Source organism: Narcine bancroftii, chromosome 7 (genome assembly GCF_036971445.1).
Source record: "Narcine bancroftii isolate sNarBan1 chromosome 7, sNarBan1.hap1, whole genome shotgun sequence".
Lineage (NCBI taxonomy): Eukaryota > Metazoa > Chordata > Chondrichthyes > Torpediniformes > Narcinidae > Narcine > Narcine bancroftii.
In genome coordinates, this window is record NC_091475.1 from 184,827,369 (window position 1) to 184,845,758 (window position 18,390).

The window sequence follows — 18,390 nt, forward strand, 5'->3', positions numbered from 1 at the left end:
GGGTGTTATAATACCAGAGGATTGTTGGTCTTATTGTTGTTTGGATAGTATGACGTCAATGATCAATGTGAGATATGGTCTGGTTCAATACAATTTTTTGCATCAACTCTATTTCACGCCACAGAAACTGCATAAATCAATATCTGAAATGTAGAATAGAGATTGGAACCTTTTTACATTCTACCTGGTCGTGCGTAATGGTAAGATCATTTTGGCACAATATCACTGAAACATTAACAACAGGAGTGATTTTCCCCTGCAATCCAGAGCTGTACTTCTGGGCAACCTTATGGATGTGAGCTACAAACTGACTAAATTTCAAATACGCTTTGTGGCCAAGAAGTGCATAGCAATCACCTGGGAATCCAACCCACCCCTTCTCTTTGGTTGATGGACCTTGAAGTTGATGTAGTTGCATACCCATGGAGAAAATTACTCAGAATTTAAAGAATAAAGATGACAAGTATGACAAGATCCAAGTATGGCAACTGTACTTGGACTATGTGGGGATCCAATTCTAAATTTGACCCTTCCATGTATGTAATGATGGGATATCCTTGAAAAGGAATTATGAAAAATGAGAGCTGTTATATTCCTGCATTTGTGTGTGTGTGTGTGTGTGGGGGGGGGTGGAATTTTGCAGATATTTAATATATTTGATGTGTAAAAAAGTTTAAACTGTATGAATGTATTTATGTAAAATGAAGTTTTAAAAAAAGTGATCTGATGAGGGGTCCTGGTCAGCACATGTTTTCATATTTCTTTAAAAATGTCTTAAGAACTCCACATGGCCCGGTCATATTTCGTTTGCCACGATAAAGAGATGATGAGAATTAATCCTATTCACTGGCAGCCTACCCGCTTCCACTGTCTCCATTACAAAGATGGCCGACCTCCCGCTTCGCCGCCCGTCCTCATCCTCCGTGCGCTCCTTTGCCATCTGCGCATGCTCAGCGGGGGAGGTGCCACGGATTGGCGCAGATGGGAGGGGATGCACCGTTGAGCGTGGGAATCGGAGGCGAGCGTTTAAAATCGCGCGAGATGTGCGGAGGTTCTGAGAGTTGGTTGAGGCGGATGGTCGCCGGTTCGGGCGACCTCGGAATGAGTACGGGATGCAGCGATGGTGGGCCCACCCCACCTCCTTGCAACGTGATTCACCATGAACTGACAACGGTGACCATGGACAGTGAATTTAATGCTAATCCCCAAGGAGGAGGAACAGAGGATCCTTCCGAGAACAGGGATAGCCCGGGGGAGGAGGAGGAGGAGGATGAAGAAGATGATGATGATGAAGAGGAAGAGGAGGAGGAGGATGAAGATGAAGGCGGCGAGAGGGTGATCAGGAAGTGTGTATATGAGGGATGTACAGAGACCACGACGCAAGTGGCTAAACCGAGGAAGCCCTGGATGTGTAAAAAACACCGCAACAAAACTTACAAGGACAAGTACAAGAGGAGAAAGAGTGTCCAGGCTATGGCCAACACAAGCAAGAGTGATGTGAGGAAACCGTGTGACTGGGCTCATCTGAACTGGGTTAAAAAAGAAAGTCTGATTTGGGTCATTGATGTATTTGGGATTCTTTTTTTAACCTTTGGTGTTCTGCAGAAAACTTGTATCAGCTGGAAAACAGTTATTTGGGCTTTCCCTGGTAGATATTTTTTTAAAATTGCTGATAAATTATTTGCTGAAGAAACCTTAGGTTGGTGTCAATAGCGAAGGAGACCATTTGCATGGGTGAATCTGTGCTGGCTTTATGCGGTAGTAATACAGTTAGCTCAGCTATTCCAACCTGTGCTGAGCTGTAGAACATACCCAGTTTCATAGAACACTACAGCACAGTACAGGCACTTTGGCCCTCAAGATTGTGCTGACCCATACTTTCCTTTAAAACTTACTAAACCCACCCTAGGCCATAACCCTCTACTACCACCCCTGACAAGGCATTCCACACACCTGTGTAAATTAAAAAAAAAAACTGAGTTCCACTCCATTTGCTTTTGAAAGGCACTTACCTCAAGCTGGCTCCTGACACTCCCAGCTCTCTCAAGTCCCATGCTCCTCCTCCTTCAGTAATAGTCCCAAGATGTGAGATGTTATGTTTAGCACGCTTCGTAATAGGAAAAGTCATGGCAGGTTGTTGATTCATTGATACTTTACTATATTCTAAAATGGTGTTCTAACAAGCATACATATATATTAATGTCCGCATGTCATCATGTACACGAGATGGCGTCATACCTAACATTCTAAGCACCCCCCACAACCAAAAAAACACGAAAAATTAAGGAAGCATGCATAATGTTTGTGAGATGCCAAGTATTTGTTATATTGGATATATGGCATCCCTTAGAAAGAAAAAAAACATGCTGAACAGTGCTAAATCCCCTTTTTTTATCTACTGGTTATGGCACATAGTCTTTCAGTGGTTCCAGCAAGTGTCTCCCATTTAGATCTGCAGAGTGGGATGGCATCAGCTGGACTTCACTGTTGTTTTAAGGGTGTTCTTGGCTTGAGCTGTTCCAGTTTTGGTTCATCGGGTAGGATATAGCTGGGAGGTGGTGAAGATGATCTTGAGTCTTTCCAATGTTGGAGTGTGAAAGACCAGAGGACTGCTTGCCTGGTCTCTTGTTTCGTGTGCCCCTCTTAAAGGTATTTTTCAGATGGTGATCCGGGTATCTCTCTATGAATGTCAGTGAGTAGTGGAGACGCTTCCTCTCATTGCAGGTTTGGCTTTTCTGTGTGCATGTCTACTGCCTCAGGCACTGGCATCATAGCACTTTCCACTGCTCTTAACTGGTCACTGTGCCTTTTCCATGTCATATTTCCCACTAGAATGTGATAAGAATATGGGCTGAGCTTTTTCAGGACTTTTCCCTGTTCCCACTGGGCTCTGTTGAAATGGTAGTCTCTTATCAAAACTGGTTCACCCACTTCTATTAATTTAGGGTCTTTATTAGCAGAAGTTGTTTGTTGTAATCTTAGACTGATGTTTTGGTGTAATGCTGATTGTCTGGTCCTCAAATATCTCCTGAACATCAGTTCTGCTGGTGTCCTTTTGGTGATCGACTGGTGTATTTTGGTACTCCAACGAGAAATCAGTGATTCTATGGATCCATGACAAGTTTACATTTAGTTTAATCTTCATGGCTTTCTTGAAAGTTTGTATGAAACGTTCTACTTCTCTGTTTGTGCTTGGATGATACGGCGCAGACAGTTTGTAGTGTATGTTGTTATTACACAAACTTTTTTTCATGCTAGTTACAATTGGCTATTTGGAGTGTGCGTCAACTACTATCAGGACATTCTCTCCCATAAATGGTCCTGCAAAGTCGATGTAGACACAATGCCACAGTTGTGACGGCCATTTCCATGGGCTTGTTTCTGCTTGAGGTGCTTTGGGTTCTGCTTCTGGTTTCAAATGTAGCTTGGCAATGGTTCCTGAAATGCATTGCTGGGGTGGTGATAGCTACAATAGGGACATTTAAGACTCTTGGATAGGCACATAAATGTAAGAAAAGTGGAGGGTGAGGTTGGGAAGTGTTCAATTAATGGTGGAGTAGGTTTATACAGGTCAGTAGAACATTGTGGGCTAAAGGACCTAGAATGAGCAATGTTCTATGATTGGTGGATTGAGCCAGTGAGAAGAGGGGCAAGATAGAGTCATCACGAAAAACTGCAGATGCTGTGATTGTAGTAAAGACAAAAATTATGGAGGAATGTAGTTGGTCTCACAACGCCCATAGGAGGTAAAGATATTTTACTGACGTTTTAGGCCTGAGCCCTTCTTCGAGGAATAAGCAAAGAACAGGAAGGTGCAAGAATAAAGAGACTGAAGACTGGCCGGGGGGAGGAGTCCAGACCAACAAATATGTTATTTGGATAAGAGGAGAGATGAGAATGAATTGGGTTCTGTGTAAGGAGACATAGGGGAAAGGAAGACAGAGCTGGGGGGGGGGGGGGTGGAAGGCAACAGGGGGGAAGAAGATGGGGTGGGGGGGGGGGTTAACAGAAACCAGAGAAGTCAATGTTGATGCCACTCAGTTAGAGGGTTCAGGAGATATTTGAGGCCCAGACAGAAGATGAGGCATTGTTCCTCCAATTTGTAGGTGGTCTCAGTCTGGTCGTGCATGAGACCATGGGCAGGTATGTTAGCAAAGGAATGGGAAGGGGAATTGAAATTTGTAGCCTCTGGGAGATCCACACTTTTGAGGCAGACAGAGCCGAGGTGCTCAACAAAGCAACCTTCCAGTCTGTGCCCAGTCTCTCCAATGTAAAGGAGACCACAAGATAGAGTTAGACACTAGAAGGTGAGTCAGACACTAGATGTAAAGTGGAACCAGTTAAGAGATGATGGGCAAATGGAGCTGGAAGGGGATAAAAAAAGGGTAGGCCAAAGAAACAGGTGGCTAGGCACGCTAATGATGGGAAGATGGGAATCAGTGTGGGGAGTGGGAAAGGTAATGAATCTATGTATTGGGGAGAGGGAGAAATGGAAAAAGTGAACAATAGGAATGATAAAGAAGTATTGGGAGTGTATGATGCCTGAATTGGGTCATAGGCAACCCAAGCAGAATACAAGGTGCTGTTCATCTAGTTTGTGTTTGGCCTCTCCATGTTATTAAAAAGCATAGGACTGACAAATCAATGTGGGAATGGGGAGGAGAGTTGAAATGCCATGCAACCAGAAGCTAAAGGTGGTTTGGAAAGAGAAACAGTTAACATTCCAGATGAGGGATCAGCTGATATTTCAGCTAAGCACAGAAAGAGCAGAATATGAAAAGCACTTTCAAGTGTAGTAGTGACTTTCAAGTGTAGTAGTGGCTGGAGATTTAATATCCGTACTCAAAATATGAACAGAGGGACCTTGGGGTTCAAATTCATACATCCCTCAAGCTTGTTGTATGGGTTGATAGGATAGTTAAGAAGGATGATGGGATGCTGGGCTTCATTAATAGGGGGATTAAGTTCAGGATTCAAGAGGTCATGTTGCAACTTTACAACTTTCTGGTAAGACCACACTTAGAGTATTGTGTTCAGTTCTGGTCACCTCATTAGGAGAAGGTGCAGAGGAGATTTACTGGGGTGTTACCTGGATTGGAAAACCAGTCTTATGAGGCAAAGTTAACAGAGCTGGGACTGTTCTCTTTGGAACGCAGAAGGATGAAAGGAGACTTAATAGAAGTCCACAAGATTATGAGAGGCATAGATAGGGTGGACAGCCAACACTTGTTTCCCAGGGCAGAAATAGCAAAGACCAGAGGACACAAGTACAAAGTGAAGGGAGGGAAGTTTAGGAGAGACATCAGGGGTAAGTTTTTAAACAGAGAGTTGTGGGTGCCTGGAATGTCTTGCCAGGGATGGTGGTGGAGTCTGAAACATTAGTGGCATTTAAAAGACTCTTAGGGAGTGGTTAATACCTTTATTTTAGGAATATATCTTTTACCTATCTCTGCTTACCTATCTCGGCTGCACCATTTCATCAGATGCAAGGATCGACAATGAGATAGACAACAGACTCGCCAAGGCAAATAGCGCCTTTGGAAGACTACACAAAAGAGTCTGGAAAAACAACCAACTGAAAAACCTCACAAAGATAAGCGTATACAGAGCCGTTGTCATACCCACACTCCTGTTCGGCTCCGAATCATGGGTCCTCTACCGGCACCACCTACGGCTCCTAGAACGCTTCCACCAGCGTTGTCTCCGCTCCATCCTCAACATCCATTGGAGCGCTTTCATCCTTAGCGTCGAGGTGCTCGAGATGGCAGAGGTCGACAGCATCGAGTCCACGCTGCTGAAGATCCAGCTGGCTGGATGGGTCACGTCTCCAGAATGGAGGACCATCGCCTTCCCAAGATCGTGTTATATGGCGAGCTCTCCACTGGCCACCGTGACAGAGGTGCACCAAAGAAAAGGTACAAGGACTGCCTAAAGAAATCTCTTGGTGCCTGCCACATTGACCACCGCCAGTGGGCTGATAACGCCTCAAACCGTGCATCTTGGCGCCTCACAGTTTGGTGGGCAGCAACCTCCTTCGAAGAAGACCGCAGAGCCCACCTCACTGACAAAAGGCAAAGGAGGAAAAACCCAACACCCAACCCCAACCAACCAATTTTCCCCTGCAACCGTGTCTGCCTGTCCCGCATCGGACTTGTCAGCCACAAACGAGCCTGCAGCTGACGTGGACTTTTTACCCCCTCCATAAATCTTCGTCCGCGAAGCCAAGCCAAAGAAAGAAAAGATATGGGTTGGCACAACATTGAGGGCTGAAGGGCCTGTACTGTGCTGTAGTGTTCTATGTTCAAACTTTCCTCCACTCACCTTAAACAGATGTTCTCAGTTATTGGCCATTACCACCCTGGAAAATGAGTGCTGGCTATCCACCCAATTTATGCCTCTCATAATCTTGTGCCCTTTTTTTTTTTAAAGTCCTCTCTCATCCTCTGGGACTAAAGAAAAATTTCTTAGCTCAGTCAGCCTTTTTTCATAATACATGTTCTCTAAATCAGGGAGCATCCCTGCTAAAGCTTCCGCATACTTCCTGTCATGAGATGATCACTTTTATAGTGCTGCAAGATTACATTGTGGCTCTAATTCCCCAAATAGTCTCTCAGACGCTGAGGAACAGAGAAGCAGGCAGATTTTAGAATAGTGCAGAAAATACAGGATTGTAGTCATGGGAGATTTTAACTTCCCTAGTATTGACTGGGACCTCCTGACCGCAAAGGGGATGGATGGGGCTGAATTTGTTGGTGTTCAAGAAGGATTCTTCACACAGTGTGTGGACAGGGCTATGAGAGGATCTGGTGCTGAGTAATGAACCGGGTAAAGTAGTGGACCTTTTAGTTGGGGACCACTTTGGTGAAAGAGATCACAACTCTCTTAGGTTCAGTATAGCTATATAAAAAGACAAACTCAGGCTAAATAGGAGGTTCAGTATAGCTAAATAAAAAGACAAACTCAGGCTAAATAGGAGAGTGATTAACTGGGGAAGAGCTAATTATGAAAGGATTAGGCAGGAATTAGGAAATATTCATTGGAAAGAGATGTTTAAGGGGTAGAGCACAGAAATAATGTGGAGGAAGTTAAGCGACCAATTGAGCTTGGTCCAGGACTGGTTTGTGCCACTAGGACAAGGAAAAAATAGTTAGAAAAGGGAACTTTGGGTGATGAAACAAGTAAGGCGATTTGTAGAGAGGAAGAAGCAAGCCTATGTTAGATATAGGAAGCAGGGAACAGATAGAGCTCATAAGAAAGATATTAGAAGCCAGGAAGGAGCTTAAGAAGGAAATTAGGAGAGCTCGTAGCGGGCAGGTAGAATTAAGGATAACCCCGAGGTGTTCTATGTGTATGTTTTTAAAAAAAAAAATAGAAAGATGACAAAAGTGAAGGTGGGGCCACTAAAAGATAAAAGACCCAACATGTGCCTGCAAGTGGAGGAAGTAGGGGAGGTGCTGAATGAATACTTAGCGTCAGTATTTACAAGAGAAAAGGACCTTGATCAGGATGAAGTTGAAATAGAGCAGAACTATGTGGTGAACAGTGTGGTGATAATGGAAGAGGAAGTGTTAGATCAAGATTGATAAGATCTGTACTTCTCTCCTATGGACAACATAAAAAATATTTTATGATACATCAGGTGAAAAGAAAACAAGACTTGGACTTGGAAGTGCTGTGGTCCCCAGGGTGGTCATAGGATCGTTGTTGAGATGGCTGCTCTACACACTCAGTCAATATACAGTCCCAACCTGAAATGTTGACCAGATATTTGCCTCCACAGATGCTGCCTAACCTGAATTCCTTCAGCTGTTTTTCCAGCATTTTTCATTTTCTAATCACATTTGTTCAGTTTTTCTTATCTCAGTTCTACAAACCTGGCCTCCTGGACAGATTCTGCAATCTTACCATTATCAAATTACACAGACCGTAATGATAATTAGTTTATAGTCATATACATTATACAATGTACATATTCACCAAAATTCTTGCTTGTTGCAGCTGAATAGGTGCTTCATGAAGGATAGAATCTACAATAGTATACATTAAAATAAAAAAAATACAAACAATAGATGGATAATAAATATTGGCAGTAACCATAGAGCAAGAAAAATGTGGTGTTAAAGTGGTACTAACAGTCCTTTTTATGGAGCTGTCTATGATTAGTGTAACAAGTGGAGGTTCAAGAGCCTGATAGCTGTTGGAAATAAACTGCTCTTGAGCCAAGAGGTGCTGTTTTTCAGGCTTCTGTACCTTAGAAACATATAGGATTATGAAGGGTATGGATAGGATAGATGTAGGAAGGTTTTTTGAGCTGGCCAGGGAAACTAAAACGAGAGGACACAGTCTCAAGATTTGGGGGAGTAGATTTAGGACAGAGATGAGGAAAAATAGTTTTTCCCAGAGAGTAGTGAATGTTTGGAATTCTCTAACCAGGGAAGTGGTTGAGGCTGCCTCATTAGACATATTTAAAATTCGGTTAAATAATTTTTTTTACATGATAGAGGAATTGGAGGATATGGGGAGAAGGCAGGTAGGTGGAGTTAGGTCATAAATTAGATCAGCCATGATCGTATTGAATGGCGGAGCAGGCTCGATGGGCCATTTTTGGCCTACTCCTGTTCCAACTTCCTATGTTCTGCCTGAAGAAAGCAGCAACAGGAGGTTGTGTCTAGAGTGATGTCTACCTTCATGAGGCAGCACCTTGCATTGATACCTTTAATGGATGCGAGGTCAGAGCCTCTGATAGACTTTGCTATGTTTGCTACCTTCTGCAACTGCGTGTGTGTTCCTGTGCACTCAATTTACCAAACCAGGTTGTGATTAACTAGTCAGTACATTTGTAGAAGTTTTTAAATTTAGAGTTGTAGCACGGTAACAGGCCCTCTGGCCACTGAGCCCATGATGTCCAAATACACCCGTGTAACCAATTAACCTTCTAACTCTGTCTTTATAATATAAGAGGAAACTAGAGCACCCAGACGCACCCATTCAGACATGAGGAGAACATGAAAACTCCTTCGGATTTGAATCTGAGTGGCTGGTGCTGTAATAACATTGTGCTAACCATTACTCTAACCAAGTTTGATGAGAATATTTGTCGACTTGCTAAATTTCCTTCTTAGAAAGCACAGGTGTTGGACTGCCTTCCTCATGGTTGCCTTAATATGCTGGCTCTGGGAGAGGTCTCATTTCTCATTTCATCACAACTGATTTAATCCTTTTCAATCCCATTCTTCTACCTTCTCTCTGTAACCCTTGATTTCGTTCCTAATCAAGAAGCTATCTCTGTATTAAATATACAGATTGATTTGCCTATGAAGCCTTGGATTTCACAGATTCACGGCCCTCAGGAAATTTCTCCTCATCTCTGTTCTAGAAATGTTTTTTTTTGTATTTTGAGGCTGGGCCCTCTGGTCCCAGACTCCCCCATCATATGAAACAGGTCCACTCTACCCAGGCCTTTCAGTATTCAGTAGGTTTCAATGAGATTCCCCCTTTCAGTCAGTATGGTGCTAGAGTCATAAAATCCTCCTTGTATGATATTTTTTCACACAGAGTAGTAGATGCCTGGAAGGCATGACTAAGGGATATGGTGGAAACAAATAGGTTTGAAACATTTAAGAGACATTTAGACAGGGGCATGACACTCGGGGAAAGGAGGGATATACATCATGTGTAGCAGATGGATTTGTTTGAATTGACATTGTGATTGCCGCAGTCAGTGTGAACTGAGGGCCCTTTCTTGTGCTGTACACTTGTCCTGCATGTTCTATGGTTATGGCTTAATGGTATTTCCTTTGCTCTACAGGATGACCCTGATGAAAGACCTGCATCTATTACCAAACATCGTTTGAGCAGCGTGTTTGTACATCAAGCAAGTCGTAAAGCAAGTGTGCTTGAGCAGGTTTTAAATCAAAAAAGATTGGTGAGTCTTTCTATGATTGACTAAATTTCACTTGCATTGGCACGAATCAAGCTTCCTTAATTATGCACTGGCCCCCTCAATTTTAAAGTGTAACTCTGTTTCTGGAATACCTCATATCCTCTACATTGGGATGGTGGTGTGGTGCTATCTGCTCATGCAGAAGGAGTAATATGTTCTCATAGAACACTACAGCATAGTATAGGGGGCCTTTGGCTCTCGATGTTGTGCTGACCCATACATTCCAGCAAAAAATAACAAAGCCTTTCCTACAACGTAATTTTTCTTGCATCCATGTGCCTGTCTCTTAAATGCCCCTAATGTTGCAGCATTCTAGGCACCCACAACTCCTGATGTCTTCCCTAAACTCTCCTCCCTTCCCTTTGTACAGAACTCATCCCAGCTTTGATCCCAAACTCTGACTAAAGAGCTGAATTTCAGAGTGACTGCCCTTTCCATCAAGGTAGCATTTGTTAAGTATGACATTAAGGAGTTCCGATTAAAATTGAAGATAATTTGCAACAAAAATAAAGTATTCTAGTGGTTGGAGTCTTATCTCACACAGAAGGTGATTGTTATGTTTGCTATTAGGCTAGGAATTCCTCACGGTTGTTCCTAGATCAATTGGTAATCGTTGATCTTTTACCAACATAACAATGTGGGGTGGGGGGGGGAAATGTTTGCTGATTGTGCAATATTCAGTTCCATTTGCAACAAATGAAGCCAGCAGTGCTTGTACGGAGCAAGACCGAGACAGCATTCCTGTAGAGGCTGATAATTGGCAGGAATATTTGTGCCACAAAATTACTAGACAATAATTGTCTCTAACAAGAGAGATTCCAGCTATCTACCTTTGCCAAGTTAATGATATTCTCATTGATCATTCACCCACTGTCAATGGATTAAAAACTTAACAAGAATGGGTTAGAAACTAGGTATCCTGTGGCATGAATACTCTGTACTTGCCTTGTGAGTGCAGTGACCCCAAGGAACCTATCATCATTGAGAAAAAAGCAGCTTGCTTGAGCTTTACTCTCTATTCACTACTATAAACACAAGATCACAGTGGCTGCTTTTTTATTCTTTTTAAATTTTTGTAATTAATTTCAAATATAATCATACATATACCAAATATTTACATGATACATAATAGTAATAACAAATGACAAATTTAATAACTCATCAAGAATGCATATACAAAACATTTATGGTCAAATGAAAATTTTCATAACTCAACAAGCTATAAAGCACATGTAATCAATAAAAAAATTATAACTGAAGGAGAGAAAGAAAATTTTTTTTCCCACATTCAGGATGATTCTAACTCTATTCCCTAATCAAAGGTATCTGACTAAAGAAAGTACAGTACAACTCTGATTATCCAAAGTGGTTGGGACTGGGCCTATATCGGATAAAGTCTTTATTGGCTAACCGGTCATTTTTAAAAAAAAAACAGCCCAGTAGCAACAGCAAATCACTTGTAACAGGGTTTAAACAACAACAAACAACAAGGGAAGGCTTTTTGAGCATTAAAATAATGTTTAATTCTCACCAAAAAACATCTAGGCTGCTAAAGATCATCGACACCTCCCTACCAAAGTCCCCACTGTTCCTGGGAGCCTAAAGTGGCCTCTGCTGCTGCTGGAGGCCACTCTCCTTTATGACATCGGGACAAGGGATTCTTTGGCTGCTTGTGGCTGAGAGACAGAGGCATGCAGTTTGAGAGGGAGAGTTGGAGAGAAAAGTCAATGGGGAATGTAAAGAAGAAATGGAAAGAGAGAGGGAGGGAATTACCTGAAATGAGGACACTCGTTCTAATTTCATGTCGGATGAATTTTTTTCAACCTGCTAGGTCAGTTCGGCTCTGGAAAAAAAAAAAATCATATAAATGAGGATTTCTGATTTGTTTGGGATATCCTCATGTATCTGAAATTCAATTTTTTTTTCAGATAAATGAGTATTTAAAAGAATCTGATTTTGGATAATCGTAGTTGTACTGAATATACTTCATAGAATAAAACTGCTACAGTGGCTGCTGTATGTGCGGAGGCTCCTCTGGTAAGTGACCAGCTCCATCAAAAAGGACAAATGCAGCAGATACATGTTCTTATCTAGGTCCCACACAGTTTTAATTTGGAAATGTCTCATTGGTCCTTTATCATCACTGAGGTAAAACCCTGAACTCTCTGTCCAACAGGAATGTCCGAGTACTTTTATTGCAGTGGTTCAAGAAGGTACTACTGTCTTCTCAAATGGGATTATCAATAAATACAACAATAACTGACAATGACACCCAGATTGTGGGAAATGAATAACTTAAATAAAATCTGGTGAGGAGATCGTCATTTGGAAAGACTTGAAATTCTTTGAGGGAAAAATTGTGAAACATTTTTCTTTGATGCAAAATTGATGAGACAAATGAGCGTAACGAATTGATACATGGGACTATAGTTGATCCCCAATTGCCAAAACAAATACTGGTTAGTTATTAATATAAATGGGTTTGTTAGGTGTTTCTAGAATATTGCAAAATTGAGCGCCACTTTCTGCTGTATGGCAGGATTGAGCTAATCGAGTTATTAATAATGGTTTATATCAATGGGTCAATTGAATTTTAAGGAAATAATGCAACTAGAGATAATTAGTATTAGAATAGTTGAGGTAAATATGTTCAAGCATTTAAAGCAAAACTGGATAGGAATTCAAATGTATGTTGTGATTGGGTTGAACTATGATGGGAAGAGACTTGCCATTCTTTTTGAGATGTGGGTGTTGCTGGGCATAAAAGCATTTAATGTCCATTATGAGTCTGGGGTGGCATCTAGGCCTGAATAGATGATGTTGGCAGGCTCCTTTCCATGATCTAGGTTGGTTTTCATGACTATCCAGTAGACAAAGGAGGAAAAACCCAACACCCAACCCCAACCCACCAATTTTCCGCTGCAGCCATGTCTGCCTGTCCCGCATCGGACTTGTCAGCCACAAACGAGCCTGCAGCTGACGTGGACACTTACCCCTCCATAAATCTTCGTCCGTGAAGCCAAGCCAAAGACCATTACTGAGCCTAGCTTTATTTATAAAAAAAAATGTAGATTTATTTAGTTGTATGATTTTAATTTCCAAAAGTGGGATTTGAACTGAGCCTTTGCTTTAATGATCCAGTTTGGATGCCCAATGAAACCACTTCCTACTTGCCTGATTTTTGTGATTGAAAAATATTCTACCAAAATGCATTATTTGTGGTACGAGACTCAAGAAGAAGTTTTTCTAACTTTGAAACTTGGCCATAGTAAAGATGATAGGCAAATAAAACAAATTACAGAATTGAATGAACAGTGCTCACTCTTTAATGGATTACTTTTTGGTTCATATCTGCTATCAACAGTGCAGCAAGAGAGCTTTGCACTGAGTTGAGAAACTTCCTTGCAAATGAATAGGGAAATTAGAGGACTGGTCCTCCAAAAGCAGCTCTTTTCACTTCAACTAATTTGTGGTGAAATTACATTTTTTTTTCTGTGGTTGGGTTTTTATTCTCTAAATTACACACCTTTTAAAATATTAAAGCTGAAGTGTGCATCTTTGGAAGCAACATCAACCGTTTTTCCAGTCTGCTGGCTTGTTGCTTGGAGAGTGGAAGTACAGTATGGAGTTTTCATTAGAAAGGTTGTGGTAGTGGATGTATGCTACTATGCAAATGTCGAGGAAATTCTGTCATGACAAATTTTTTGTTAAAATTTTTAAAAATATTTTTATTGAGTTTAACATAATAATCCTACATACAAAGTCTACTAATGAAACAAAAAGCATGTCATATATACATATCACAAATTAATATAAATGTAATTTAAAAAAATTCTAGATAGAAACCATTGAGTTACATTATACCAACCTTTGGTCAAAATGGGTAATATCTAATTTGATGATATGATCTAGGACAACCATAATTAAACCTGTATATAATCAATTAATCTTAAAAAAAGGAATAAAAGAAAAAAAAGGAAACCAAAAAACCTAACAACACTAAATCTAAACTACCCCCTCCTTCTGATCAAGGTTACCTTGTAGAAAAAAAAGTAAAGATATGGATTAAATAGTGACCTTCAGAAACCAGAGAATCACCAGAACATCCAAATTACTTAAATTACTTGATAGCATTCTATGAATGGGCCCCATATCTTTTCAAATTGAAGCTTTCTATCTATAATGTTGTATCTTATTTTATCCAAGCTTAAATTGCATCATGTAACCACTGTGCATGAGTAGGTGAAGAGTCATCTTTTCATTAAAATTGCTCGTCTGGCAGTCGACATGACAAAAGCTAAAACTTTCTCTTTAGATGCAGACAAAAGTATATACAGTTCACGAGAAAAATTAAAAACAATTAAAGGGCACGGTTCTATTTTGACCTTAACATTTTTTAATGCTCTTGCTTTTCATTTTTAGTCCTTGCTGAGAAGTCCTGAAGTTATCCAGTTTCTACAAGAACAGCAACGATTGCTGAGTAACCAAACTCAAAGACAGCGGTTTCAAGAAACACCAATGTAATGCTTTCTTTATAAAACTGGTTGGTGCGTAAAAAGGTAAAGGCTTAAGTAATACTAAAAAGGTGAGAATGAAATGTATCATTTTTTTTCAAAACTTTTGCATTTCAAGAGTTTTACTTTCTTACCTCAACTATTTAAACAACTTTTGTGCATCTTTAAAAAAAAAAATTAGGAACATATTTATGATTGTGGTTAACTTCTACTCAAAATGCTTTGGAATGTTTGTTAAAAACACTGCACATTTCAAAATTCAGCCAAGTTGCCTTTTTTAAAACTAAAACAATTTTCCCAAGTGAAGTTTAACTTTTGACGGAGAGGGATGGTGATAGAAAAACAGAACAATATCTAATTACAGGACTGCACAGTCAATATTGAGTATTTCTAGGTTGCATGTATGGTGCCTTTATTTAAAATAACAAGGTCCCTTCATGTTACACCGGCATTGTGCATCATCCTAAATGTTGGGCAGATATACGTCTGAGGAAGCAGTGATTAATATATAAAAAAAAAAGTATGATCTTAAATCTGAAAGATTTTTCATTCAATAGTGATTCCCTTTTTTTTTAAAAAAAAAAGTCATGAAACTTGGCAGGAGTTATCAGGATGTTTAGTGAGGGTAACAAAGTTCTGAATCGTTAGGGTATTTATCTTCTGCTTTCATTCAGCAGCTTTTTAATATGGTCAGAGATGCAAGTGAAATGTGGAAATCAGCAGAGATTACACACTTTTGTAGAGATGTAATCATTAGTTCAAGCATTAGATTAAATTTGCAACTAGATGTGTTTAGGACAAGTTTGTTTCTGGCCAAGTATGTTTATATTTTAAAATGTGATGCTCTGTGCTGATGAATAACAAAAATACATTTATTTGTAAATGTATTAAGTCCTTTTTAACAATACTTTGTAAAATGTTGTCTTTAAATTGTGGCTTATTTTTTGTTGTGTTTGAAGAAATTTCGTTTTCTCTAATTATTTGTAAATCTACAGCATATAATCCTAGAAGATTTGTTTTTCTGTGGATGTAAAGGCAGTATAGTGGTTAGATTTTTTAGTTCATTGATTCATGAAAACAAATTTAATAAAGAAATTGTCCTAGTTTTTTGAATGATGCAACTTTTTCCCTTGTAAAGCAGGTGTCCATATAATAAGACAGGAGCAGAAATAGGCTATTTAGTCCATCAACTCTGCCCCTCCATTTTCCCACTCAGCCCCACTGCCCGATCTTCTTGCCACAACCTGAGCTGCCTCGGCTAATCAAGAAAGTATCAATCTCCACCTAAATACACCTAATAATCTTGCATCTATAATCACATGTGGCAACAAATTCCATAGATTTACCATCCTCTGGCTGCAGAAATTCTTATGCATCTCTATTCTATTCAATCCTGAAGTCATGCCCTCTTGTACTCTGTCCATGTCTTTCAACATTTAAAATGAATAAATAAGATCCCCCCTTCATTCTCCTAAATTGTGTATAGGCCAAGAGCAAACAAATGATCCTCGTATAACCCTTTCATTCCCAGAATCACCCTTGTGAACCTCTTCTGGAATCTCTCCAATGTCAGTACATCCTCTCTTAAATGAGGAACCTAAAACTTCTCACAGTACTCTGTGAGGTCTCACCAGAGCATGGCTGGCACCAAGTGGGGGAGGGGGGGTATTCATGGGGATCCCCCCACTTGGAGGTGCTGTGCCCACATGCGCTCGTGGCCATTGCTCGTGATCAGACCCACCCCCACCCGAGTCACTAGTGTGCATTAAGTGTCGCTAGCGTCCACACAATAAAAGCTGCGCTTTCGGCTGCTACGTCAAAGGGACAGAGGAGGATTATGTTAGCTCGGCAGGTAGACCACCACCAGCACCCCCCCCCCCCACCAAGCTGAGTGAGCTTACGCCTGTCAGACTGTGCCCTACCCGATTACCCAAATGCCGTCCTCTAACACTGACCTTGCACCAGTGTCTTATAAAGCCTCAACATCACAGCACTGCTCTGTATTTGATTCCTCTTAAAATGAATGCCAGCATTGCATTTGACTTCATCATCACTGATTCAACACTGCAAGTTTTCCTTCAGGATATCCTGCATGAGGACTCCCAGGTCCCTTTGCATCTGGGTATTTTCAATGTTCTCTCCATTTAAAAAATAGTGTGCCTGTTTATTATTTGTATCAAAATGCGTGACTATACACTTTCCAACATTATATTTAATTTGCCACTTCTCTGCCCATTTTCCTTATCTGTTCAAATCCTTCTGCAGCCTCTGGTTCCTTAACACTACCTGTTCCTCCTCTTACCTTTGTATCATCTGTAAACGGGGACACATTCCATAATTCAAATTATTAATATACAACATAAAAAGAACCAATCCCTACACCTTGCTTGTAGCAACTGGCAGCCAACTAGAATATGATCCCTGTATCCTAACTCTGCTTCCTGCCAGTCAATGGTCTACCCATGCTATATTTTTCCTGTTATTCCATGGGTTCTCATCTTGTTAAGTAACATAAGTAGCATCTCTACTTGTGGCACCTTGTCAAAAGCCTTCTGAAAATCTAAATACACAACATCCACTGCATCTCTCTTTCCAGTCTGCTTGTCACTTCAAAGAATTCCTATAGGTTTGCCAAGCAAGATTTTCCCTTAAGGGTTTGGCCTTTTTTGTCATGTGCCTGTACTGTACCAAGTACTGCATAACCGCATCCTTTGATAATCAACTCCAACATTTTCCCAACCTCTGACATCAGGCTAACCAGTCTATAATTCTATCCTTTATGTTGCTGCCTCCCTCCCTTCTTGAATAATGTCAATCCCAGACAAGTTTTCAAATGTGGATGTCATCAGTAAGTCCAATCTTGACCATCTTGTGCAGTCTTGAATAGATGTCTGGATAGAATTTGGAAGTGGAAAACGATTTCAGTTCACTTTATGCCACCTTAACCAAGGCCACTAAAACCAATGGCAATGCCCTACTCATCTGGTAAATACGAGAATTTGTTGCAATAAGCAACAATTGACCACTGGATCTTTTGAGAATTTTGGAAGTACTGTAATTGTACTTAATACATCAATTAGATTTTCCAATCCCAGCCTCTCACTGAATTGCCCTCCCAAGAATTAACACACTAGTTACTATAACTTCAATACCTGTGGGAGAAACTCAGCAGGTCATGCAACATCCATAGGAAGTAAAGCACTTGTTATTGCACTTGTCCCCAGCATCTGCAGATGAATCCTTTCAAAAGCCTATACCTCTCCTTATTCAGAAACTGCTAAATTAATGTATACATTTTGAATTATAACTAAAATATTTTACCATGTTCAAATATTGATTTAGATTTTTCAAGATTGTAAAATAGTGGCACTGATTTTACAAAAGTTGAAAATCCGATCCATACTGAGTAATTCAGTGAAATCTAATTCACTCTAATTCAGTGAAATCTAGGTCTGGTATCTGTATTTTGTTGTTTTCAATTTTATACTTGAAGTACTTTCAATGCTGGAGAGATTATCCAATTTCATTGAATTCAATAAACAAGTCTAGAATAAAAATCTGTAATCTTAACTATCCTAACAAGTACTAAATTACAAAAGAATGAAGTGTTGGCTTCTAAATTCTGCAAATAAATTAAAAGTTGTAACCATTTGCTCATTGCATGATTTTCAGCCACAAGGTTCAAGTTGCACCTGATTCTCTCTCCTGAGACAATTCAGTAACTTGAGCTTTAATTGTTAATGATAATCTGAATTGCCTGTGGGGGGGCGTGGCAAGATGGCGTAGGGAACAGACGTGCCTTCCAGACCTCTCCTGACTCTGATTTATTGTTTTGTCTCTAAGTGCCCGTTAAAGTTCTTTTAAAAGTTTATAAATAATAAGATGTTGGATTAGTGCCTAATGGTTTATATGCAAAAAAAGTAAAAGAAAACA

General features: G+C 40.3%; 2 protein-coding genes across 3 annotated transcripts in view; one reads left to right on the forward strand and one right to left on the reverse strand.

Annotated features, from left to right (window-relative positions):
• The window catches only part of sparta (spartin a), an 85,263-nt gene extending 84,334 nt beyond the window's left edge, over positions 1 to 929 (reverse strand). For both annotated transcript variants that reach the window (XR_011342291.1, XM_069891681.1), the window contains exon 1: positions 859 to 929. Coding sequence is in view for 1 of the 2 variants with exons in the window: in XM_069891681.1 (XP_069747782.1) it covers positions 859 to 877 (19 nt within the window). In the remaining variant the exon portion in view is untranslated. The remainder of the gene's footprint in view (positions 1 to 858) is intronic.
• A 97-nt stretch (positions 930 to 1,026) lies between these two features.
• rfxap (regulatory factor X-associated protein) lies at positions 1,027 to 15,570 on the forward strand. The gene is made up of 3 exons (XM_069891687.1): positions 1,027 to 1,497; positions 9,809 to 9,925; positions 14,366 to 15,570. The coding sequence occupies exons 1-3, from the start codon at positions 1,042 to 1,044 to the stop codon at positions 14,465 to 14,467; spliced, it is 675 nt and encodes a 224-aa protein (XP_069747788.1). The 5' UTR covers positions 1,027 to 1,041; the 3' UTR covers positions 14,468 to 15,570.
• The last annotated feature ends 2,820 nt before the right edge of the window (positions 15,571 to 18,390 follow it).

Bases quoted from the DNA above. Each gene is read 5' to 3' on its own strand.
- rfxap (XM_069891687.1), top strand. From the start codon at position 1,042: ATGTGCGGAGGTTCTGAGAGTTGGTTGAGGCGGATGGTCGCCGGTTCG. The intron at 1,498-9,808 runs GTGAGGAAACCG...TTTGCTCTACAG, and splicing joins CCAACACAAGCAAGAGTGAT to GATGACCCTGATGAAAGACC. The intron at 9,926-14,365 runs GTGAGTCTTTCT...TTTCATTTTTAG, and splicing joins TTTTAAATCAAAAAAGATTG to TCCTTGCTGAGAAGTCCTGA.